This window comes from Lytechinus pictus, chromosome 14 (assembly GCF_037042905.1).
Source record: "Lytechinus pictus isolate F3 Inbred chromosome 14, Lp3.0, whole genome shotgun sequence".
NCBI classification, from domain to species: Eukaryota; Metazoa; Echinodermata; class Echinoidea; order Temnopleuroida; family Toxopneustidae; genus Lytechinus; species Lytechinus pictus.
In genome coordinates, this window is record NC_087258.1 from 17,007,113 (window position 1) to 17,035,067 (window position 27,955).

General features: G+C 37.4%; 1 protein-coding gene across 1 annotated transcript; it reads right to left on the reverse strand.

The window, feature by feature from the left end:
- Nucleotides 1-733: 733 nt before the first annotated feature.
- On the reverse strand, nucleotides 734-27,943 carry LOC129275773 (uncharacterized). The gene is made up of 5 exons (XM_064109136.1): nucleotides 27,890-27,943; nucleotides 25,865-25,988; nucleotides 11,253-11,378; nucleotides 5,069-5,397; nucleotides 734-793 (listed from the first exon to the last, which is right to left on the reverse strand). Exons 1-5 carry the CDS (start codon nucleotides 27,941-27,943, stop codon nucleotides 734-736), a joined length of 693 nt encoding a protein of 230 aa, XP_063965206.1.
- Nucleotides 27,944-27,955: the final 12 nt, after the last annotated feature.

The window sequence follows — 27,955 nt, forward strand, 5'->3', positions numbered from 1 at the left end:
ACCAATCAAATAGTGTATTACAAACCATTTAAAACAATTTTTTTTTAAAACTCAGATCACAAATAATAAAGGAGGGATATGATTAAAATGTATAAAAATAAACATTTTTTTCTGTAAGTCATTGTAAATCAATATCAATTTTTTCTTCAAACTAATGTAACACATGTTTTGTAAATCATTTTCTGACCATAAAAGCTACCAAGACCGAAGATTAAAAAAACAAAAAAACATTGTAATTGGATAAGATCGTATATAAAGCATTTGGAATTGAATGACTACTCTTCCTGATAATCAAATTATGATATACTGTATGTTGCACAACTACATATGATACATATGATGTTATGATTGATTATATGAATTTGAAACTGAAAATGTGAAGATATGAAAAGCAGACTTAACAATGAGGGCATATATTATCTATAATAGATTATAATGATTTCTCTATGTGCAAAGATTTTAATGGAAGCCAAGGTTCTGATATGAAATGTTGTACCAATTCATATGATATTACGATTTCATGATTTCTCGTAATGCAAGAGCTACTGATACCATTTTTCACATGAAATATGAATGCCACGCCATATAATACTAATATTTAGCTTTCATGAGGATGACGACCAGTTTTATACATACAATACATATGACAAAACAATGATTTGCTAAAAGCAAAGACTTGCTTCAAATCATAAATATTGTTCAACTTCAGATGAAATAATTTCAAGGCAATAGATTAATTTTCAAACGATCCAATACTAACCTCACAAATTACAGCACCCATTTGCATGTCTCTCTTTAATAAAATGAATAAAATATTTGAACAAAAATTTAAATTCTATATCAACAATTTTCCAAAAACAATTTTGAATAAATCTTCCAAATGAAATATGACTGTTTTATAACAGGAAAAAAATCTCAGAAATTAGTGGTTCCGAACTTAATTTATCATTCTTCTCCTCCTCAGATTAACTTTTGTAATTTGCTATATATTTTTGTAATTTCATCAACATCTCTATCAAGTTTTCTTGATTTCAACTCTACAGTATGGCTCAAAGCATGCTTTCATATTCATATTTAATTTGTGTCTAATTTTAAAATTTCTCCTTCCTCTCCATTTTTTCTCCCTCTCCCACATTCCCCTCTCTCCCTCTATTTCTCTCCCCTTACCATCTGTTCTCCTCCCCTTCCACATTCTCCCTCCCCTCCTACCCTCCTTCCCTTCCCCCTCCCTCCCCATCTCCTCTTTCCCCTCCCCTTCCCCATTCTCCTCCTTCCCCTCCTTCCTTTCCTCTCCCTTCCCCCTTTCCCTTTCCCTTCCTTTCCACCCCCCTCCCCTCCCCTTCCCCTCCCTCCCCTTCCCTTTTCCATTCTCTCCCTCCCTTCCCTCCCCTTCCAATTCTATCCCTTCCCCTCCCTCCCCTTCTCCTCCTTCCCCCCTCCCACTCTATCCCTTCCTGAATCCCTCCCTCCATTTATCCCCCGCCACCAATCTCATGTTTTTGTAATTTTATCATTCAAACTTCCATTTCCGTTCAGGTTTAATTCCATTTTATTCTCTTTATTTCCAACATCTAACCCCTTCCTTCCTTTATGTTATATAATATTGTCCTGATTTAGTTCAACCATCTGCTTCTTTCTTTTATGTTGACTAATTCCATTTCCACCCGTCTTTGGAAGACACTTCTTCATTGTAACTCAATATGAAAACTAATTTTCAGTTTGCCTCCCAATAGCGACTTGATACACAATGATCCTCTCCGATTCCCTCTCAGTTTCTTTGACAAATCTGTTGTCATCCTGAAAGACGGAAATGGCTAAAAAAAATAATTAAGGACTATCAGAACATCACCTAGGCAACAAGTATCTACGCATAACAACATTCAGAGGTAGATAAAAAACAGCTGGCCAATGCAGGAGTCACATTATCGGGCTATGATTTTGCTGTATTTTGGGGGCTTTTGATCAGTCCCAGATTGCTTCCATGGGGAAAACAGATTCCTTGCATTTCATGCTCCGAGTCCCGGTCTAAAAATAGAGGTTTTATTCAACAGCTTAACAGGGACATCCAATTGTGGCTTGTGGCGTTACATGTAAACAAAACTCGTTTGGCCAGTTGTTGTCTTAAGAGCGAGAGTACGGAATAGACTGAATTGATTTTATTACTGAATCAGCAGCTCAACACTTAAAGAGGTTTAAAGAACAGTGTCGCTTTCAGAGAAGCCATTTACCAGTCTGATAAATTCAGGCAAGCAATCTTATGCAAACCAAAATTAAGGGATTTTCTTCCAACTTAAATATCCACAATTGAATCAATTTTATTGCTCAGATTTTGCAGTAGACTGTAAAAAAACTTGAACATGGTAGAACTTTGACTCTGGTAGCAAATAAATGACTTTCTTATAACGTTGAAATACCTCTAAAATATAACTCACAATGGAGATTTTAGATTTTACAGACATCACTAATCTTATTGCTGCCTGTGAACACTCTAAAGGCCTTCCTAGTCTGCAACCCACCCCTTTCAATTTTGCATTGCTTTTCTCTTTCAAAAGTAACGCATGTCCAAAACAATAATTATGACAGTTTTTCATGGTCTACTTTACTGTCTTGTCATAAACCACCAAATTATGTCAGAAAACTTTGATTAATTGGAAACCAGGGTCTTCATGACATAAAATCCAGGAGAAGCTCCTCCTTAGATAATCACCATCAAAATGTCACTATCAATTTGACTCAGATACCCTGACACTAACTCTCTCTCTCTCAGATTTGAAAATAATTGAAAGAAAAGAAAAGACTTCTTCAAAAGAAACTAGTTCTAAGATTTTTTTACACAAGAAAAAATGAAATTGGAACATTTTAAGTGGAGAGAGATGGAAGCTTCTCCTACGTAATGAAATTTGTATTTTCCTTTACTCTGCAATACCGGCAAATAAAGGCACAGAAATGAGAGCGATGCAAAACTGGAACATTAAGGTCAAACATGCAGCTGAATTTTCCAAGCCTGCCATTTGCAAGCATGAATCGCTTCAGAAATTCATTCCGCAATCACATTACATTGCTAAAAGAGCCGTTAACTGGTGCTTCGTGACTTGCACCATGTCACGGGTGATTCTTAGCGATTTCAAGATGGCTATGGTTCTATTCAGAAGTAAATGTATATCCGTGAATGCATTAAAAATCATGATTTCCATAAATAGAGGGAGGAGTATGCATTATGCTTATCAAATTAGACACACAGTCAAAGTCGTTTTGAGCCTGGTTCTTAATGCTGTTTATTATATACAGTATGCAGTATGTTACATGACAGTTTGCTATGCCATCAGCATTAAGTAGGTCTGCAAATGTGCATAGCCCTGGGGGTATGTGCACATCATTGTAAATTTCTGGTCAATGAAAAGAAAGTTGGTTTATCAAAGAAAGAATATTCTTATTCAAAAAGAGATACACCACCCTTTCACACGGTAAAAAAATTGTACTTTGAATGATGATTCCAGTGAAAAATATGGCTAATGGCGAATATTTAGCACGTGTGAAACCAAACTAGAACATGATTAGAATCACGAACGCAATCATTATTACAATGATGATTAAGATTCACATGTGAAAAGGCCCATAGATGCATTGGTAAGGACTTGACTTTTCTTTATAAACAAGCCTTACTTTAATATATGGTCAGTACACTCTTAATGGTAGTGATTTTTTTTGGTGATTGCTAAGAAAGCATGGATGCTTGTAAGAAAGCAACCAGAGGACTGACTGCTTAAGGTCCTCTCTGAGGGACCTGGTAAGGAGGATTTAAATGCCTTACCAAAGGGCACTAGCATACCAATTTGGAATCGTACACGGGTCACCGGAATACAAAACCCCTGCTCTACCAACGCAGCTATCGTGCCTACTCAGTGAGGTTATATATATAGTAAGTTACATAAATTGTAGTACAGAGTAAAGATATATTGAAGATTAAGTATAGTGACAAAACAAAGGTAATATCAATTAATCAAATAAAATAAATGATGCATGTAAATAACATGCCATTAAACTCCCTATGTCTGAATATTAAAAAAAGAATCTACCCAGCTAAGCTCTATCTGAGTAAGAATTTGGAATAGGTGAAAATAAACCAAAAATATTAAGAGAAAGCAGAACTAACTCAAAATTCTGTTGCCAATATTGATGGAAAAACAAGTTTTTTTAATTTTTTTTTTGCTTACCGTAGCTTTTCAATACGGTAGCTAGCATTTAGCAAAGCAGCAACATAGAGCAACTACAAGCATTTATCAAGTTTCTGCTTTTCCTGTTTGCCATGTTGATAGCAGAAGATTAACATTAAATGCCTTCTCTAATCACATGCAGGTTTTACTTTCACCCTCACATCTTGAAAAAGCTTATCCTAGATCCCATGCCAACGCTATCCCAACGCCAGTTCCACTGTATACGCGTATAAAGAAATGAACAGGTGCACCTTTGAGTGATAACATTAGGCAGTGCAGATCCAACCCAAACGGACATAATACTTCGGTCAGGTCTGCCGACAAACAATATGGACTATAAAATGGTATGTGTCTTACCCGTTGGATCTGCCCCTAACATTAGAAGGGCATTTCAAGAAGCATCCTGTCTGTAACTTTCACGGACACTGTTGCTTTCAGCCAATCAGATGCAAGGATTTCAGTGGCTTGTAACAACTGTCCAAGGATATAATCACTGACAACACACTTCATGAAATGCTCCAGACACTAGCGTACCTACAGGGGTGGGGGGCAGACTGCCCCCTCTGACGAGTCACAACCCTTGCAAGGGACATATCCCTGCCCCCCCCCCCCCCGACGAGTTTGGAAGACTTTTTTTTTTTTTTTTTTTTGCTTGTCAAATTTTTTTCTGGTACAAAATCCTTTATTTGTGGTTGAAGACCTTTTTTTTATTTATTTTTTTTTTTTTATTATTTTTTTTTTTGCTTGTCAAATTTTTTGGCAGACGAATTTGCCCCCCCCCCCTGTGGAAAATCCTAGGTACGCCACTGGCTCCAGAGTATATTCTTGAGGAGCACGACAAGGATCCAGCTTACCTTTGCCTCCTCCCTCTGCGGAGCCTTCTCCATACTGTACGTGGAGACCATGGATCTCCTGTGGGAGCTGCCAACATGATTGCCTCCTGCGCCCCCTCCACTGCCCCCTCCTTCGCCGCCCCGCTCAACTGCTCCCTTGGGGGAGTGGTCTGTTGCATCCACGTAGCTGTGGACCATCTCCTCCTGTTCGCTGTCATAGGTGTCCCATTCCTCGGAGCCCCAGGAGCAGTCGGAGCAGTTGTCCGATTCGTAGAAGTCCTCCAGGGGAATCTCCTCCTCGGGTGGACCAAGAATGTCCTCGTACAGGAGATCGTCATCGATGAAGAAGCCTGCAGAGTGAGAGAGTTGGGCAAGAATTAACTTCAAATGGGTTTGATAACGATCAAAGTGTTTTGATATGGATTTCACAAAATGTGCAATACAAGACTAACTTATTATTATCATTACTACTGTTATTGATGTTCCATGCCCTTTTATGCATAACCCTTGGCACTAAACATTGGGTGAAGTTTATGGCCCTTTCTGTAAGATAAGCATTCATTAGAAGTTATCAAGGAAATATGTTAGCTTTGTCAGTGACTTAATAACAAAACTTACACCCCAAATATCATGATTGTGTCATAATTCTTCATAATTTTCTTTATTCTGTTTATTAAACTCGGAAAGGAATGTAGTAAATGTATATCAAAACGTTCTTTGAAGGTCGAAGTTCTCTTTCTCCCTCGCTCTCCATCTCCCTTTTTCCATCATCTCTTCCACATAATTTGTATCTCTTTTTCTCTCTGCCTCTCTTTTTTTTTCTCTCTCTCTCATCATCTTTCCCTTTCAGAGTCCCTCTATCTCTTGTGCTTTTATTACGTGACTGGAGGATGAAGTTCCTATAAGCTTGACGATTCATCACTTTCTGCGCAGTTTAAGTTTAATCAGCCCTCCAGGTGTTTGTATCTACGTGTCTCTTTTGAGATCTGTGATTAAGCCCATGTCGTCTTCGCTGAGCTCTGCCCCACTTTCTCACCATCTTTCATTTGAAATCCTCTCATTCTTTATCTTCTTTTATTTGTTTTCTCATGTCGCTTTCCTATAATCCTTACCACCGTGTGTCTTCAATCAAATATCCATGGGTATTATCAATGTCTTCAATGATGAATGGTTCTCTATTTCCATTTACCTCACCCCTTACCCTAACCATCCCACCCTTCCCTCTTCCCAGCCATCTCCCTCTTATTTCTGGCTCTCATTCTATCTTCCATTCTTCTTATCCAACCCCCTCCCTCTCCAACTCTCATTACTCCTCTTTTATATAAAAGTTACATAGTGCTTCTGCAACTTTTTGTCCCCATCATTCCCACATTTCCTATAATAATTATCTCCTGATAGTTTCACATTTCCAAGATGTATTTTTATGTATTTCTTTTACATTTGTATTTGTTGCCCCCCCCCCTCATTCTATCCTTCATTCTTCTTTCTTTCTCTTCTCCTTATTCCTCTCTTTCTCTTTCTTCTTGCTCTCCCTTCTATCCACCTCTCTCTATACCTTCTTCTTCCTCCTCTCTCACCGTTTTTTTTTCTCCTTCTCTCTTACCTCTCTTCTCCCTCTCGTTCCCTATCCGATTTTCCCCCTCTCTGTCTTCCTCTCCCTCTCTCTGCCTTCTTTCTCTGTCTCTTCCTGTCTCTCTCTCTCTCTGCCTTTCTTTCTGTCTCTTTCTGTCTATCTCTCTGACTCTGACCCACCAACCTACAAACCTCCTTTGTGAATTTCCCTCCCTCCCTCTCTCACCCTAAAAGCTCCGACTGCTTCAAGTTTAATCAGCACTTGCAGTGTTGATTTATGAACTTCCATTCCTCATCAATATTCCCGGATAAACAAACTATTCCCTCCTCATCCTCCCATACAAAGACAACCTCCAACGCAAAAAGATGGCATCCCTTGTACATACCAGTCCTCCATGTTCTACCATCTTCATCGTCATGGCGATGGAGATGTAAAAAGGGCCTTAAGGGACCTGGCAGCGAAAGGGGAACCCATCTACATTTCCCATGCGGTTGTCACGTCTTGTCCGATGTTTAATTGAATTTTCGTGGAAAAGTGAAACGGAGTTGCATCCCCGCAGGAAGCTTTCGGCCAACATAATGACATAAAAACTAACCACTTTTTGTTAAATTTCAGCCTGCCATCTCTCTTTCGAAGAAAAAATACAGTTTGGAGAATCACAAATATTACCACATAATTGACTAGTTTGTCTTTATTTGCAGATATTCAATATCTGTGAAGAAGATAAATTCTGTGGAAATGTCTAGAAACCTTGCTGATTGTCCATTGTTAGTTTTCATGTCCTAAGGCATCATCAATCAACTGTATTTTAATGAAGGGATTGCAACACAAGAAAATCATTTATTGTTAATTGTCTCTTCTTTTTTTTGCATTTTGGACATAATTCCCTAACAGTTTTTAATCTTACCAAGTTTTTAATAATATCATCTCACTATAGCAAAACCATCAACAACAAAAATAGCTAGCAAATGGATCTTCTAATTTCACTAAGCGACAACATATCCAGCCAATGTGCATGTTCTTAAAATGAATGATTACTGTGAAACACTGCACCATTCTTTTACTCTATAAAACTCTTGGTGATGAGACACCTGTAAAAATGTGTATAGAATAATGATAATAATAATAGGCATTTATATAGCACCATCTATCTAGAAAATATTCTATTCCGAGGCGCGTTGTTAATATTATTATTACCCAGGCTTTAGCTCGAGCTGCCTTTCAGCGCTCATGCATTCAGGGAATCAATCCTGCAGGGTACCCATTCACCTCACCTGGGTTGAGTGCAGCACAATGTGGATAAATTTCTTGCTGGAGAAAATCACACCATGGATTCGAACCCACAACCTACTGTTTCAAAGTCAGAAGACTAATCCACTGGGCCACAACACTCCAGAATCAAATATCGAGGGGGAAATTTAATATGCAATTTCATAATCATTTCTTCTTCATGCAAACGAACTATCATGCAGTGCAGAGAGCAAGCAACATTCTCTATACAAAATGCATTATGGAAATGAGAAATTTTGTAAGCTCATTGTAGCATTAGGGAGCTCATTGCTTGGTTTGGAGAAATTGTGAGTCATTAATAACAAATGCTCTTGGAGCCAACATGCAATCCATGGAGAAAAAGAAGGGTATACGGACTGGCCCTGTTAGCTTCATCTCTGTCTGGCATGCTCCTAATGGTATAATGTATTCCATATTATGTGGTATATTGGATTATATGCAATAGATATGATTTTCTGGACATAAACTATAATAATACATCCATTAATCGATAATTCATGTGAGCGTGTATACTCTAAGGCCCGTATTCTGAAGTCAAGTTTAACTTAGACCATGGTCTAACTCTGTGCTAAAATTATGGGAGTCAAAAATCCAAAAATTCTGTTTATATTGTATATTTCCTATGTTTACTTATTTTGTTTCCTTTTGCTTTCATAATAAGGAAAAATACTTCACAATACTTCAGTTATCATTCCCAGACAATTATGAACAACTTGGATGTCACATGAGTTAATAATAAATTGGATGTGCACTGTAAGGGATTTGTGCCCCATTGGCTCTCCATAGTTAAACCACAACTTCAAACCAGCGTTTGATTTCAGAATACGGGCCTAAGAATATATATGATGAATATTAAGATGACAAGTCCCCTTTCCTGGGATTTTGAATTTTGTATAGTTGCTCAGATTGTCAGACAGGGGGGTCATGCGTAAATTGTTAAAGCGAAAATGCTTATTATTATTCCTATAAAGCCCAAAGTATTTACTGAAATTGAAGTTCCATGATGATTTTTTTGGGGGTTATTTCCACTGGCAATTGTTATAAGCTACTGATATCTGATTGGCTGAGAGCATAAATGTCAACAGAAAATTGCAGACAAGATGCTACATGAAAAGCTCCGTTAAGGCTAACCAAAGAAATCACATTGCACGTTTTTCGCACCTCGTCATTTAGTGCCCAGTCTTTTACGGCTCCATGATATATTGTTTTGTTCTAGTATTTTATTAATTGATGTGATTTAACTCCGAGTGTGTGTCGAAAAGCTTAAAGGTGTTGTTTAACTTTGTGAGCAGCCGATTTAAAAAATTATCAAACCAAGATGAAACATGTGTACAAGTGCATGTATTAGAACTAATAAACCCTGAAAACAACCATTATTGAGAATGAAAAGCTAAAACTACAAGGCAAACCCCGATTTTGTAAATAGGCGTCAGTACACATAAGTGTATGGGATGAAATTAAGATGGTGTTTTCGGTCACTTTATATTTCAATTTTTGAAGCACTAAATAATTATTTTTGAACGCAATTTTTTCTTGGCTTCATTTTTGTAACATATCACAGACACAGGTGACAAGTGTGACCTTCTAGCTCAGATTTTTTAAAAGTCAAACCAATGTTAACCAATCACTTTAAGTATATCGGTTTTTAATGCTATTATCCAATTTTGCAGTACCAAAACTTAGTTATTTACACTAAAATTTGTGAAAGATTAAGACACTGATTTCCAAATGAAGGAAAGCATAATTTCAGCAAGAGGAGAAAGGTGGAATCATCTAATCAACGCCATCACACCCCCCACATGTAGACACCATGGGGGCGCGGTTGGTTATTCCATCAACATAAAAACACCTTGCCGCAGGCTCACAGCCGATAGCCAGGGAGTGGGGACAGTCTTCAAAGGTATTCTGAATGTCAATTACTGCGTATCACAACGTTCTCCTGATGGCCCGGCACTTTCTGCCACCATCGGGGCCGAGGCGTCGCCTTTAGCACCTGAGACATTACACCAGAATGTTACAAAGGGCGATATCACACCTAGGTTGAACCCAGAAGTGTACTTTATCATCCACGATACCCTTTTTCTCTGTCTTTACCCCCTTCCATAATTTCATTTCGATCTCATGTGCTCTAATGCATCGAACCTCTCGCGCCTATCCGGCAATTAATCTGCAATTTCATTTGTGCGTCGACCTTTTCCTGCTATTCCCCCTCCCCCCATGCCCTCTTGTGCAGGTTTGCTCCCGGGGCCAGTTGCACAAATAGTTGCGTTCAATCACAACATGAAAATATCAATCACAAGTGCCTAATACATGTGTTTCATTGGTTGAAAATCAAGTTGCACTTGATTGTTAGAGTTGCGTTTAATCGCAACTCTCGCTGCAACAGGCCACTGTACTCATAAAACCTATTGGAAACCACTTCAAGAGTATCTCTGCTAAATATGTTTAATTTTAAATTATTTTGGTAGAGGAGGGGGGGGGGGGTGACAACCAAATCTTATTCCACAATTCCACTCATGAATCTACTTTGATATGAAATAAATCCCTCTCCATTTCCTCTTCCAGTAATTAAATGTCATTTTCATCTTTTCACCAAATTAAGTCCCCTTATCAATTTATTTCCTTCATTTTTGCAGATGTATCATATATTTTATTTCAAATCTATTTCCATTCATCTTTATTCTTTTCCCCCTTTTGGGAACATTTACAGTATAACATTTCAGTTAAAAAATAAAAAGCTAACAGTAATACAGTACTGGCAATTAGAAAGTAAACAAAATCTTTCACATCCTTCAAACACCCATGATATCGTTGATTTTCTCTTTTTAAGAAATTGATATATTTGATTTTTCATATCATCATCTTGTTTAATGTCAATTAGTATTTCTGAGCCTGAAATCTTGTCGAAGTCTTTCAAATTTTAAACAAACCTTCAAAAATTTTCTTTTCAATCCCTATTCATATGCCTTATCCCTTCCCCCATTCCCCTCCCCTGGTTTTGTTTTTGCAGCTGTTACGTATTGTAGGGATTGACCTTCGAAAGATCTTTAGGCCCTTTTCAATCCCACCACTTTCTGTTATTAATGTTTTTACATATTTATAATGTTGTACCCTTTTTTATTTTAATGTATTTTGGTAGTTTGAATGTAATTCTGTATTTATACTATTGTACTTGTATTTGTTATCAGATTGTGAAAAATACATTAACTTGAGATATGAAACTGAACTCTGTATAGAAAGGTCATCATACTTCAATACATAAGTCACCTTGTCATCCATCACGCATTGAGAATCAAATATTTAAACATGAAAACCCATGAATATGAAACTTGGTGTTCTAACCTTGCTCGCTCTCGTCAAACTGCAGATCCTCGTAAACACCGCCCTCTAGCATATTGACTTCAAGGGCATCAAAGCGGTGGGCTAGATGAAGAGGAGAAGCGGTGTATTCATCAGAACGGGCGGTAGCTGGACGGAGAGAGTGAAATGAAATGAAAGGGGGAAATAATGATGGATGTAAAGGATCGGGCAAGTGTGTTAGTATATAACATAAACATGAAGGAATGAGTAAAATATGTAACACAAAATTTGAATAAATAATAAATTGTTTTGTATATAACAAGAATGCAGAAGAATATAAACAAATTGTTTGAAAGAGATGAGTAATTGGGTTAAATGTTTAAACATAAAGAAATAGTGGTAAGATAATGAGACATTTATTGTTCCAATCAAAAGAAGAATAAAAGAAAAAGATGTTTATAAAAAGTACAAAGATCACCTGGGTGGTGTTTCATAAAGCTGTTTATAAAGTTACGCACAACTTTACTCATGACTGGAACCCTTTCTTAGGTGCTAAATCAGTTACATAGGAATATCATTTAGAACAAGAAATAGTCACCAGTCGTACATAAAATCATTTGTAACTTACGAACAACTTTATGAAACGGGCATCAGGTTCTATTTAATAGGGTATTGTCCTTTCAAAAATAGACATTCTTCATGAATTCTTAAAAGAAAACGATGTACATTTTGAAGAATTGTTTAGAGATAAAATTACTAATTCTTCAAGAATTCTTTAGAGAAAGTACTGAATATTCTTCCAGAATTCTTGTGTATGTGTTCGATGATACTCCTTTTATCTCACAAAGAATTACAATATTAATTAACTTTAGATTTTCACATGAATTTAACAGACTTGAACAATAGGTCAAAAACAGATAGCATGATATAATAGATGAATATATGACTGCATGTCCAATATCATTACAGGAATTGAAAACAAATTATTAAAATAACAACTGAATAAAAAAATATATATTTTAGTGTAATAATAAGACAGTGTATTACAATAATAACATTAATGTGAAAAAAAATAATTTTGAATGAAATATAAGTAAAACATAGAAAAAATAAACCCAAATGAAAAATAGTGACATGTTTAATGGAGGTTATCTGAGGCAAAGACACAAAGAAACAAAGGTAGTTTCAATGAATAAAAATACAATACAGGATGAGAAAATAAAAAATAAAACACATGATGGAATTACTTAACTTACTGATGTGAACCCCCCCCCCCCCCCAAGACAAATGTTTTGTTGACAAGACTTCAATTTCATTGTAAGAGTTCACTAAAAATGATTCATTTTTCATTTAAATAATTAAAACGAATTTTTTTAATTTTCTTTATTGTTGCAGAAAGACAGAAGTATAAGTATTTGACATAAATGTGAAACAAAGAAAACTTCACAAAAAGCAACACTCAAGGCAGGTAAACATTGGGTTTGAAAAAATAAAGCACAAGTACATTATAATCATAAAGCCTATGGGTGAAATTTCACGAGAAGGTCGATGCCTCTATCCTGAATATTTGCTCTCAAAATTTCTAAATTTTGAAAAATGGGAGAAAAGAAAAGCAACTTTACGGAAGAAAGATAAGTTTTTGATGATTCTTGCCTCTAAAAGGAGGTATGGCCTTTATGTGGGGCAGTTCATTGTATGGAAATGGGGTTTATGTAACATGAGAATGGTCCAAGTATCTTACAGTATCTCTTCCTGTGATGGTCAGAGTATCTTATTACTACGGGGGGGGGGGGGGGTAATCTCTCACTGTCTCTTTTTCCAATTATCTTCTTTCCTTCTCTCTCTCATTCCCTCTGTCTCTCTTTCCAATCATTTTTCTTTTACTTCTCTCCTCTCTAACTTCCAGATAATGTCTTTCTCGGAGTTATGAATCAGAACCTTTTTTCTTTTTGCTTACAGAGATCTGTACAGGAATTAGGAGACAATAAGAGGTTTCCAGCATTTCAATATTTCAATATAAGAAGATTTTGAGATCTTTCTTTATCTCTCTCTCTCTCTCTCTCTCACACACACACACACTCAAACACATCCTCCATCTTTACTATATCCCCCCTCTCCCCCCACCCCATAGACACAAACCACATAGTTCAACCTCTCTCTCTCTCTCTTTCCCCAATACCCCTTCAATGTAACCCAAATCCCAGAGGCATATAACATCTACTTTGCCTAAGTGTCCCTAGAGGGGAGAGTCCGTCTCATCTTTTAGATTAAAATGCCACACCGGCAACCATGCAGAAAGAGAAAAACTGTACACCTGACATCCGAGACCCACGCCTATTCCATCATCTCAACGCCCATTGCGTATCCCGCGACCTTTTTTTTTTCCATCGGTATTAATCTCACATTCTATCTCATAGGGTACGACAGTCCCGCCAAACGATCAAAATCGTTTAAAGAGGTAAACTTGTTAACACAGTGATCAAGGCAAGTGCTGATTTAAGGTCATCTGGTAGTCTCAAGGGAGGTTGCCATGGCGATGGGATCGGATTTCGAATTCCATCGCTTTGGAGGGTTATTGTGGCAAACTCCGGTTGCATGCAAACAGGAAAGGCCTGGAAAGATATGATCTGTTTTTGCCGTTTTTCGCGCAGTTTCCACGAAGATGGGGTTAGATTAAGTGATGATTTCAAATCATATCCCAGCGCGATGGGTGAAATGTGGATCAGATGGAGGAATATAAGAATGGTGGATAATCGAAGCAATACTGCTGTAGGCCTGGATGGTGCACTCTGAGATGGAGAATAATACATTCACATCTACTGCAGATAATGTGATGCTGGTGACAATGATGATGGTGGTGTTGATGATGATGATGATGGTGGTGATGATGACTATGATAATGATGATGATAATGACGAGGACAATGATGGTGAAGTGGATTATATGATGCTGGTGACAATGATGATGGTGATGATGGTTATAATGATGGTGATGATGACGACTATGAAGATGGTGATGGTGACAATTATGATGATGGTGATGATTATGGTGGTGATAATGATGATTATGATGGTGATGATGATGGTGATGGTGATGATAATGATGATGATAATGACGAGGACGATGATGGTGATGTAGATTATGTGATGTTGGTAACAATGATGATGGTGATGATGATGATTATGATGATGGTGATGATGATGAATGATGATGATGATGATGATGATTATGGTGATGGTGATGATGATGATAATGACGACGATGATGATGGTGATGATAATTATGACAGTAATGGTGACAATAATGGTGATGATGGTGATTAATGGTGATAATGATGGTGATGATGATGGTGACAATGACAAAGATAGTGTTGATTTTGATAATGGCATTGGTGATTGTGATGATAGTGCTGATGATCATGATGACACTGATGATGGTGTTAACTGTGAGGACAATGGTGATTACACCAATGATGATGTCAATAGTAATTACGGTGTTTGTTGTGATCATGATGAATATATTGATGACAATGATAATGTCAACAATAACAATAATTGACTTTAGTAGTGTTGATAACTCTAAAGAAGAATAAAATTTACAATTGACATTGACTCCATAAACAGTTGCACCACCCCCCCCCCTTCACTTCCATCAAACTCGAATCGATCTGAAATATTAATGTACATTTAACATATAAAAGTAGCATTTTCTTAGTGATAAGAAATTAAAGAACAAGTAAATCTGAAGTCACTTTAAAATCTGATCCTCAATCAAGTAAAAAATGAAAATATGAAATTGAAATAAAAATCAATCCACCCAAACCAGCTGCATCCGTAACATTACCCTGTAAGGGTAACAGAAACTAACTTCTATGACATCACAAACTCATCTGTAAATTTATCTCTTGGATGCTGTAAAAAAAGTCAAGCGAATAATCACCAGACCGAATCTTCCAATTATCCTCCGTGGAGATGAGAGACAATTTATGCCACGAAGAGGGGGACACGATATGCAATGTCACGTATTTCACGCAGCGCTAGCATCATCCCAGATCGTCATTCACGACTTTTCCTTCATCCCCACATGACCTGATCTTTTTGGGGTGGATTCCCCAAAGAGAATTCTGTCATTCTATACCCTCTTCTTTGTTTCTCTTTCTCTAAATGTCTTTATCTTGTTCTCTGTGTTCTCTCTTTCTCTCTTTCCAAAGACCTTTCTATTTTCCTGACCCTAGTTCCTATCCCCTCTTCCAAGTCTTTCTTTCTCTCTTTTGTAGGAATTCTTAAATGTTTTCCAATATGCTTTAAATTCTGTTCCCTCCTCTCCCTTACCAGGGGGGGTGTTTCAAAGATTTAAGTATGACTTAGAGTCGCACTTAAATGCTGACGCGTACATGATATGAAACACACAATCTTATTGATTAATACGCAGTAGTGCGTGTCCTCTTGGCTTGATCTGACCAATGCAGCATATCGCAGGCATCTAGGCACTTAAGGGTGACTGTAAGTCATTCTTAAATCTTTGTGAAACACCCCAGTTCTTATTTTAGTGGTGGTTGCTTTAGTTTTATCTCCTGTAAAATATTTTTTTATACATGCCATTCTCCCTCTTTCTTTTGCTTCCATTCCACTTACATGTACTCCTTTTAGAGATGGCCGCTTAGTACTACCCATTCCTACAAATTTCCTTTCATCATAACCCATCTAATTCCAATTCACACCCCTCCCCTTTGTGTTATTACCCCACCAGTTTTTTATAACTAACCAAGAACCAAAATTGAAAATAAAGGTTTACTTGGTTCCACCCATCTTTTGAAATTAAAAAATCAGACTTAAATTTTTCATCTAAAATCAATAGCCCCTTTAATACCAATTCTTATTACTAACAAGGACTCAAACCGGAAAAAGGGTATTCATTAGTTTCATCCATCTTACAACATATAAACTGCCCTTGCTCTTGCCACAAAAAAGTGATTATTAGTTTACAGGGAGTTCATTGCCATACTTGTTTCATAATAAATACCCGAGGCAAATATACACCTGCTAGCTTGAACATAAACAACTGCTGTTTTTCCATCATATAATCCATCATTACGATCTTGAAAACAATGTTCAGACAACTCATCCCTTTCTGTCAATAAATGTACAATACGTGATGACTCTCAAATAAAAAAAAAGAATTTTACTTAATAATAATACTAACAATAACAACTTTAACAAATCAGAATGAATTTTCTAAGCTCTTTACAAACACATTATCCAGATATAGTATACATATTTTAAAAATTGATTGGTCCAAACTGTTTTGGCATCATGGACCCTCTTTCACAAAGGTTTGCAGGTACTGAAAATCTGAAAGCTCAAAATCTGATTGGTTCCTTTACACACTGCAAAAACTGCGGTGTTGATTTAACACCAGCCCGGAATCTATATATGTCCTCACCAGAGAAGTATTGAAACAACACCAGTTTGGAATCAAACCGATGCTGTTTTAATACTACTTGGTGTTGTATAAACACCTTTCTGGTGTTAGACCAAAACGAAACTGGTGTTGTTTAACACTTCTCTTGTGTGGACATATATAGATTTCGGGCTGGTGTTAAATCAACACCGGGGTTTTTGCAGAGCATGCTTGACAGTAGGTCTACTTGACAGTGTTAAAAACAAAAATATATATACCAGTGATCCTGACAGGCCATTACCAATTAGCAAATCGATAGCAAATCTTTGTATTATTAGGGGGATCTGGGGAGCATTTTATAAAAGGACGTTTTATCCTACAAGTCCTGTTTTATCTGACAGTTACCATAGTATAACATTGCCTCTCAGCCAATCAAAATCAAGGAAAGTTGTCAGATAAGGGGCCCGTTGCAGAAAGAGTTGCAATCAATCGCAACTCTAAAAATCATGCGCAACTTGATTTCAACCAATCAACAGCGCCCATTTGGGACTTGCGATTTTTTTTTTTTTTTTTGCATTCAAGCGCAACTCTTTCTACAATGGACCCCTGACATTTTGTTGGATGGAAGTGTTGATGAAACACCCCCAAGGTGACGAAAAAGAAGCTCATCTCTAGAAGGGAGCAATTTCAAAAAAGGACTGTTTCATCTGACAGTCACCATAGCAACAGTCAGACACCTGTGCATCTCAGCCAATCAAAATCAATGAATGTTTGATGAAACACTTGTCCGTTGCTTCTTTGACTTTGTATAAAAACTGTGCTGAGCATTGTTGCTGATAGTCGTGTCACGTCTGAACGTGCCCTAGATTTTTCCACCGATAAACTATCCCAGACTCACCCTCGATCATCATTTATTTTGGCTTGGTATACGAAGGTGGGGGATGCAATTATTCCACAGAGGGGATCGTTCCATTTCACACTTTGGAAGAATACGCTTATTTATTCACGAGGTCGCAATGGCGTAATGCTCAAATTATTCATGACCCGGTCCCATGTTGGCGATAGACTATTCACAACTTAGATTACACCATTTATCAATCAGGAATGCTATTGTTTACTCAATAGACCTTATGTAAGGTACTCAGTAGACCCTACATAAGGCTGCAAGCATGCCAAGGATTCGGTCAGCATGTACATAACAAATGTTTAGCTTTCAAGCACAAAACCTTTTAAAAAAACCAAATACAATGAGTTAGAGAGAAAAATACACTGGGATACTAGCTATTTATGGGAACTATTTCACCTAAGTGATCAGTGTTTTTTATTAAAAGTATTCTTTGTATTATTCAGGAAAAAAAAATTCACGGTCAATCAAATCCACCGGAATTGTTACAGCTTGTATTCAATTTTACAGACAGCTTCCAAGAAACATTGTCCAGGGCCCCATCTTACAAAAAGTCTTACGATTGATCCAATCTATCTCAAGTATATGGAAATCCATCAATGTCATAATTTTTTCTTCAGGAAATTTGCCCAATGCCCTTTGAAAACAGAGAAAAATATACAGCATTATCAAGTAAACAGTGAATGTATGAACATTCATGATTTCTAGAAATTATTTTGAACAAACATATATTTTAGACTTTGACGTTGCTGGCTTTCCATAGTTGTGATTGATCAGATCGTAACTCTTTGTAAGAGAGTCCAGAAAACTATTAAACCTATTATTAAAGTTTTGCTGGAAAAATAATTATACAAGGAAAATAGCAATAAAAAAACTGGTTCACATTTTCTTTTATCTGTTGAGTTATTGTATACAGAAAGGGGAAAATGTAAAAACCAGAAAACTATTGCATTTCCCTCCAAAATTGGGGGCAAAGCTTGAAACTGCGGTTTTATATCATGATTAAAGAAATAAAGGAGACCGGAAATTGTTATTTTACCTCCAAAAAAGCAAAGGTTTGATATTAACCAAGCTTACAGTCAGAGTCTCTTTTTTCTGTAAAATAAGACAAATATATTCAAACGATGCCGCAAAGGATCACGCAAATCCCTCTTTCAAGGGTGATATGGGTGATGGAGAGCCAACATGGTTGTAACCTTCACATTAAATCCAGAGAAGGTTCAGGATTGTCGTTCATTTCAAAACCAAAGGGGAAACCCCCTGCTTTGAAGGTACATATCAACAAGTGTCACATACACATCCTGTATGAAATGCAGATAATCTCTACTGATATTGGCAAAGAGAATATGTCCTGGTTTTGTGAGCGATGCACAATTTTATTGACTTAAACATGCCATATACAGCAATCCCTCCGGCTTAAATTCACCTTCCTTCGCTTTCTATATTCTTTGTTTCCTGCTTTTCGGAAAAGATTTTTCGATATGACAAATAAGTGCCAAACAGATATATTTTCTCCCTTAAACTGAAGTGAACTCGCGTCATGAAATCTATAATCTATAGTAAAAACAAATAAATTTACTGTAAAAAGAAAATACTGTTTTTCAAACTTTAAATACAGTTCCTTCTACTTAAAAAAAAATCATTTGCAGTATATCTGTTAGTTTATGGAGTTCAATTTCTGTTCTAGGGCATTCCATATTACACACACACAAAAACTAGGTCAATTTTTTTGGAAGACTTTTCTTCAATCTATAAGATTTGCTTTATAGAATGTTTATTGGAGTTCCATCTTTTTTCTAGGTAATTCCATATACAAACCCCAAAACTAGGTCAATTTCTCATAAGACCTTTCTCCCATCTATGACAATGACTTGCTTCATGAAACGTAGGAGTACTAAAAAAATCCCAATAAAAAGAAATCGTTATTTTACGAATATCAAATACAGTGTATTACCTTTTCTTCTTTTCCTTAAATATGCAAATATATATTGAGAGTATCTGTTAGTTTTTGGAATCTATTTTTTTTTCTAGGGTGCTCTACATACAAACGCCATAACTAGGTCAATTTCTCGTAAGATCTTTCATCCATGTTTGAAAATGACTTACTTCATAAAATGTATGAAGCATAAAAAAAGTGAATTCCCTATAAATAGAAATTGCTATTTTTAGAATTCCAAATACAGTGTATCAATTTCTTAAGTTGACAGTGTCGGTTGGTTTCTGGGAATCCATTTTTGGGGGTAAAGTATCAAATATTGACTGAATCTCTTTGTTTCTGGGGTTCCATATTCTTTGACAGGGCACTCCATATACAAACACCATAGCAATCCATATACAAGCACCATAACTAGGTCAAATTCCCGTAAGACCTTTTCTTCAATGATTTCCTTCAACACCTTGGCAAACCCTTAGAGCAATAGGAAACATTCATTAGTTCAATGATTTCCTCTCATATCCTCTACTATTTATTACCCCGTCATGCTCAAATGTGCAACACGATTGACACGATATACCCCCTTTCAGACAGGTGAAAGTATGTATCGTAAAATAAAAAATGATATGAATGACATTTGATACTCTCCTGGTTAATACAAATGGAGTTCAAGTGCATAATTTATTTAAAGATGATGAAAATAAACTGACAAGATATTCCCTATTCATTAATATATATCACATGAACACCTTTTTAAAAATCAAGACGACTGACATGACCCCCCCCCCCCCCATTCAGATAGATTAAAGTTTCCTGTGTATTGGCAATTTAAAAAAAGAAAAATATGGCATCCAGTACTCTCTTGGTAAATCCAAATAAAGTATATCAATTATACAATGAAAGTGTGACAGACGTGCTAATCCCCTTCCCTTATTCACAAAAGAAAGTATCACCATTTAACTCTTGCTGCGCGGATGAAGCAATATTGCACATTCGTACAATTAAATTAAGAAATCGTAATAATTAATTTTCTCCCCTACTGTAATACCGGGGAATGTGATAGATAGCTATAGTTCTCGGGTAGCATCTATTCAATAATTATCAATATCGATGGTGAGGTTTGGTACTCTATATTCAAAGAAAATATCATCAGTACAATTGTCATTATTATTCCCCCAAAATTAATTCAGCGTCCAAAGAGTTAAGGACGTTCCACAGTAATATTTGTGCGCATTATGATCTGCGCATAGTTTACACTCTGCGCGCTGACGTCACAATGGATGAACAGGTATTAATTAGCTGCGGGTATGAGCTGATTTTTCTCATCTTCTGCACTTTAACTGCAGATCCGATGCGTTATTTCATGAAGATAAAAAATGGAATTATTCCATGGACCATTCAAAAAAATATTCTCTACAATTTCAAAATACTTTACTCTGCAGTGCTGCCAAGAATCACGAATATTAGCCCGAGTTTGAATAAATGGTAGAGTGGTTTTGATTTTTTCTTCACATAGATACTAAGCATTCGGCCCATTTTTGGTGTTTTAAAAAGCACATTTGCTCTAATAAAAATGCTGATAGTTTAAAAACAAGCACATGAACCCCTATTTTTTAATGTTTCTACCTCTTAGGTATACCTTCATCTACAACTCTGCAAATTTTGGTGAAAATGACATGGATTTTAAATAAAGTGCAGCATTTATTGTACGTTTGTAGTTTGTTACTGAAATTTTACATTTTTCAGATTGGGATTTTGTTACCTTTTACGCCATTTTTAAGAACTGACAGTGCTGTTAAACTTAAAATTGCAAACAAATAGCACTATTAATAGATTCTCCATTCTAACGATACAATTATTAACTCTCTTGCGAAATTTGATGACTTTTTCATGTATTTTGAATGAGTAATAGAGGTTTAAACTCATTGTAGTAATCTTGGGCGGTCTAAAAATGCCAAATTCTTTTGAATGCGCAATTCTTAAGAACATCAATTTGGGTGAACTTTGAAGCTCTATAGCAAAAAATCAAGCACATGGACCTATGTTAATTTTTGCATATTTCGAATATTAAGGTTCTAAAGTATCTATGTGCAAAGTTTGGTTAAAATGACATGGATTTCACTTTAACTGTGGAACGTCCTTAAAAGCATGATAACTGACACAACCTGACCTCCCCCCTCCCCTTCACACTATTAAATGAAAGTAGATGTGTAGCAACATTTGAAATGACTTGTACATAAGTACACAATGGCATTATAATGAAATTTTAAATATTTAATTTCTGTGGAACTTCCAAAGTAAGATACATACTTGTAAATGTATGTCAAGATTGGGGCACGATACCTTTTTCTGTACCTGTGCCTGTGGTTCAATCATGGAAATAACTGTGAGCGCAATTTGTGCAATACTATCATATTCTTGTTGCCGTGTTTGATGCAAATACCTTCAGGACAAAGTATGTAACTTTTCTTCCATTTATCATATACATGTACAGTATGTACGAATTGCAACACTGCACGTTTTGTGATTGCATTGACATAGTTCCTCTTTCATTGTAAATCAAATCATCAGTTTACATCTTTATTTTCATCTTTGGGACTGTACATACAACACTATAAACATTTACCCATTAGTACCAAGCCATATGATATGATTTAAGAAAGACAACAATATGAATTGAGAAAGATAACAGAATCTTATCATGGATATCCACTAATGGAGCCCCTTTAGGAAATTGCCTGACATATCATCTGTTTGTACCCAGAAGGCATATAGGGTAAACATAATTAAAAAGAGAGACTGGGTTACAACTTTTTGACAAAGGTGTCAAACTAAAAGCACTTTAATCAATGATTCTCATTAGAGATAACTTGGTTTGCAGATCAAAGAACTGATAAAATTGGTTTCAATTTCTTTCCTTGGTGAGAAATTCCATCTTCCGATATGCATTCATCTTGAACAAGGTATCTTATCTCTACTACATTTCTTTTTTTTTTTCTGGTATTCTCGTTCTACTCTCTGAGCTATTTTAGGTTTGTTTTCTCCATATTGGCTTCATCTTTAGAAACTTTTCTATTTAGTTCATAATTCTATATGCGTCTTTAACGCTTTATTGAGTGCATTTTGTAAGTTATATTATCACTATCTTCACTGCAAATTCATTCACCATATGTAAAACTTAAACCTATTTCTTTTTTAGATTTTATTTACTTTATGATCTTAGAAAATTAATTATCACAATCAGTAGGAGGCTCACTTCCTTCCTTTGTTCGTTCATTTGTTCATTCATCCATTGTCCATTCATTTATTCATCTTTTCATTAATTAATTCATTTTACATATTCAGTTTTCATTAATTTACTTACTTAATTCAAACATTCATTTATGAACTCATTATATACAATTTTCTTTTTTTTGGGGGGAGCAGGCTTCACGATCTACTTATATTATTAGGCATCAACTCAAATGTCTTCATCACCCCCCCTTGTCAAATCATTCACTCCTCACTCTTACCCCTCCCAACCCCCTCTCTCTCATCCATCTCGTGTTTCTTTTAAACACTTCTATCCCCTCCAATTGACACCTCTTCTCCTCCTTCTCCATCTTGCACTCCCATCTTTCACTCTCTTTCTCCTCCAATTTCCAAGCTCGCATCCCTGCCCCATCTCTCGTGCATTGCAAAACATTGTCTCAAACATGATCTACCGCTTCCCTCGTTTCTTATTCCTTCTGACCACTGCCCGACAGTGAAGCCAAAGGGTCAAGAAACATCTGCCTGTCCAGTCGATCCCTTTAACCAGGTTTCAGAGACAGCAACCTTCTTTAAAGGTTGATTCCATTTTGGTCGCCAGTTACAAACAATACAACAGGGTCCTGTCACCAAACGCTTCACAATCGATCAGATTATTGATTTTATGAACGATTGCATGTGGAAACAATATTGTAAGGTTCAGGCCAACGATCAATTCCTTAGGCCTTGTGTTTACAAGTCCAATATTTCATTTTGTCCATTTGATCCATAGCTAGACAAGGACAAACCTAATTAGCATTTAATTTCTTTCCTGATACCTTTATCACATTCCAGTATCTTTCTTTCTTTCTCTTTTTTTTTTCATTCTCTGTATGTCTGTCTGGGTCATACCTATCAGCCAAAATATCTTTGTGAGTCAACCATGCTAATCAACAAAGCCCTGCACAGGGGCTGCGGAAAGGTTTTGAAATTAGGGGCGCGTTTTGGACCCTCACCCACCCCCCAGTTCCGTAGCACCTGCTGAATTTATAAACCAATGAGAGTTTTTCCTCCTTATACCTCAGACACATTTGCATTACGGCGGCCTTACGGGGAGCCAAAAACAGCCGTTTTAACATTTTTTGTAATAGGTTTGAATAAAATGGCTGTTTTCAACTCGACATACGGCCGCCATAGAGCAAATGTGACTGAGGTATTAGACATTAAGTGCAAGAAGAACTATGATGGGAAGTAGTAAGCATGCAATGGTCATGTTAGGGCAGCATGTGTTTACACTCAAGCTCAATCCAAATATATACAGCATGTGAGAGGAAACATGAAATACAGTATCACATGATCTCACAAGCTCTTCATGCACAGGTGACATTTTAAAAGAATAACTACTCAGTTTCATGTCCATTTCCTTCCTGCTGCCAAAACTGAAAGAAAAAGAGTCTTTAACCCCATTTTCTTCATAAGTAGCCCAGACCTGTCAAAAGAAAGTGCGATTAAGAGCAGGAATAGCCTACACATCGATTACCCAGAGACAGGCACTTCTAAAACGGGCGTGACAACATTTTGTAGCCTAAACTATCTTGGTAAACCACAGAACGTTTGATTGATGCGCATGATTTCATCGAAGACAAACTGGTTCGTGAGCTCAAGACGCATCGCAGCAATTGCTGCTGAGGATTAGAGGAGTGGCACTGTTCTGAGGGTTACCTAGAAAGACATAGCAGGCCAATGACACCTAATTCAGAGTCTTGTAATTGATGGAGTACATCTTGTATCGCAGGTTCCTTGTTGATTAAACTTTGGTGGTAACCATAGCTTTGTGAAGAGGGTTAATGCAACTGATCTGCATGCGAAAACAGAGCCTTGTGGAAGGCGATCATGATCAAGAGTTGACCCGTCTTCATGACGGGGCTGGCAGGATTCTTGGTTTTTGGGGTCGACACGATTCATCTTCGCTGAGACCATTTGAGTAGGGAAGCCTGAAGATGTGTTTTGGTGACATGACACACTTCTGCTTTTATTTTTTATTTCAATCTCCCCCCCCCTTCTCCCCCTTTCTTTATCTCTCTTGCTCCATTATTGTTTTAACACAATTTTTTTTATTTCTCTGTTCCCTATACCTTCATAACCCATCCTTGCCTTCTCCACCCCACCCATAGGTGACAGGGGGGGTCCTGTCCCCCCAGAATTTGAGGTGGGGGGACAGACCCCCCCCCCCTAAAATTTCAAAATTTCTGTTGATAACCTTTTTTTTTTGCTTGTCAATTTTGTTTCCTACGTCCCCCTCCTAAATTAAGGTGGACCCCCTAAAATTTGTGTGGTCCCCCCCCCCCCTAAAATTTTGGTTGATAACCTGCCCTCCTCCTCCTCCCCCACTCACCCTCATCTCCCCTCCACCTTCCTACCAATCACCCTTTGCCCTTCATTCCTTGCATCTTCCATCTTCTTTTTATTCTACCCTCATCACCCTTCCCTCCTCCCCTACATCTCCCCTCTGCATTGGTTTTCTCCTCCCCACCACTCCTATCCTTCCTTCTTCCTCTTCTCCAACTCCCCATCTACTTGTTAAATGTCATCTCCCCTCTTCCTCCACTTTATCTCTGCCCCCCTCCCTCTTCCCTCACTCATCCCCATCTCCCCTCCTCCTCCACTCTACCTCCCCTCCCTCCTCCTATCATCAATTCTATGTTCCTGCGACCTCCAACTCCTCCCATCTCTCTCCCTCCTCTCTCTACCCCTATTCCCCTCGATCTCTCACCACTCCCCTCCCTCCTATGATCATTTTTATGTTCCTGCAACCTCCCTTCTATTGCCCTCTATCCCTACTCCCCTTCCTCCACCCTCCTTTCCACCCCCCTCCCTCCTTCTATCATCTTTCGTCCATACAACCTATTTCCTCCTACACTTCCCTCCCAGTTCCCTCCTCCTTCCTCCCTCCTCTCACCATATGTATAATCCTGCAACCTCCCTTCTCCTCTCCTCACTCTCCCAGTTACCCTTCCTTCTTCATCTCCCCTCCTCCTCCCCACCTCTCCCCTTCTTCCATCCCCCACTCAGAAACTCATCCCCCTCCAACTCTCCTCCGCCCCTCCACCTCCCCTTCACTCCCTCCCTCTTCCTATAACTTTGCATATGTTCCTGCAACCTCTTTTCTCCTTCCCTCCACCTCCCCACTTCCATCCTTCATCTCTCCTCCACCCCTCCATCTCTTCTCCTTCATCTCTCCTCCGCCCCTCCATCTCTCCTCCACCCCTCCATCTCCCCTCCACTCCCTCTTCCTCTCATCTTGCTTATGTTCCTGCAACAGTTGCAACAATAATCCGTTAGATCTGAATGAAGTAGGGCACTGATGAAATTGATTCTGGTAAAGAAACCACCTCTTCACCGGTTGGTTTAAGAGATCAATCTCTTGTCAAGTGATGGTAAGGCGAGAACAAGACGGATAGCCTGTTTAGCATCTCAAATGGGATTGCTTCCTTTTTCATTTTCTTCTCTGAGATTTCTACTTTTTTCTACCTTCTTCCTCATTCTCCTCCTCCTTCTGCTGTTCTTTCTTTCTAATTCACTTTTTCCTCCTTCAGTAGTAGCTCAACTGAGATGTGACATGACTTTATTTTCTGAGGATCTTCTTTTTCTCTTCTTTGCTTCCTCCTCCTCTTACTCCTATTCCTTGCTTCTTCTTTCTTCTTTTTGTTCTGTTCATCGTTAATTCATTCTTCTTTCTCTCCATTTTACTCTTTTTATTTCCTCTTCAACTTTTGCTCATCCTACTCCCGATGGCTGAAGGTCCTCTCCGAGAGACCTGGTAATGAGGATTAATGCCTTACTAAAGTACCATGTTGAAACAACACCCTTTATGAAACAAAACAAAAAATGCAAAAGGAGCACTCTAGGACAAAGGCAATGGATTGCACCATTCACAGAAGTGGATGGAGTCAACGTGGGTATCCCAACATCTAACGTGAAAAATATTTAGAAAAATCAAAATCAAAAGTGATGAATTGGGAAAAAAAAAAAAAACAAGATAAAAAAAATTGTGAATACCACCTTATGACTTTTCCTACATTAAGGAAAGAAAAATATAACAAATTTGCAGTTTGAGAAGAAGGTTTAAAAAAGGTTCATTCATGCAAAAAGATAATGAATGATAATTAGGTAAGTAGTGCCATGAGCCTCCATAATGAACAGGAAAACAAGCATATAAACATGATTAGGTAAAAACAAGAATGGAAATAACATAAGACACAGCAATATAATGAATGTTAGCGACACTAATGAAAAACACACACAAATCAGATGTAAGTACAAAGAAATTGACAATGAGACATACGAGTAGAGTCTTAGAAACACACATGTATATGAAACAGATCAAGAAAAAAAGGATCAATCATATACATGTTCATGTAGGTAATAATATCCCTTTGCTAGCCATATGATTTCATCTAGAAGTTATTATAATACCAAATGTAAGATAATCTGCATATTAGAGTGACGACACAACATTAAAGAGACAAACGATAATGGTACAAATGAAAGTTTCCATCAAATATTTTCTGAACATAGTATCAAATTAAAGACCCTGGTTTAAGAAATATACAAAATCAAACTGTGACATAAATTGCCTCAGGTTAATTACTTATTAATTACCTATTCATATCTATACTGTTTGCTTCTTATGAGTTCCGGGGGTCTTCTTCCCTTTTCTCATGGTAAGGAACATTATTATTATATTTATCATTTCAAGATGGTGCGAAATGCATTAAGTACCAAATGTGCTGATAAATTTAACTTTCACTGTTTGAGAGGTTTTTGTCACCAGTGGCTTTCCATAGTTAAACCACAAATGTAGACCAAGTTCAGAATACAGGCCTCTCGTATTTTCCTTCTGAGCTTTGTCACACCTGGGGCCCATTTCATAAAGGACTTGCAACTGTCGTAACTTTGCTATAATGGGAACTACAATGGCAACAGGGCTCAGTAGCCAATCAGAATCAAGGTTACCATGGTAGTTGCCATAATGGCAAAGTTACAACAGTTGCAAGTCCTTTATGAAACGGGCCCCTGGCCTGAACAAGCCGTAAATAAATATCCTCTTGCGAGGAATTTCATGGAGATTGAAATCAAAGCCCAAATCTTGCCCGGATCCTCCGAACAAAATACTATGCCGGCTTGGAACCATTCTTGTTTTACCGGCAATACCTTGCAATCCGATTGTGATCGGCTACAGGACTTGGCCCGGAGTCGGGTATCCATGTTGTCATTTTT

What these genes read in the sequence shown, in the direction of transcription:
- LOC129275773 (XM_064109136.1), bottom strand. Translation starts at nt 27,943, where the DNA reads ATGGATACCCGACTCCGGGCCAAGTCCTGTAGCCGATCACAATCGGAT. An exon ending in AGGAGAGATGAAGGATGGAA is followed by an intron (nt 11,379 to 25,864) that starts GTGGGGAGGTGG and finishes CTCTCCGTCCAG; the next exon opens with CTACCGCCCGTTCTGATGAA. An exon ending in CGCAGAGGGAGGAGGCAAAG is followed by an intron (nt 794 to 5,068) that starts GTAAGCTGGATC and finishes ATTTTATTAAAG; the next exon opens with AGAGACATGCAAATGGGTGC.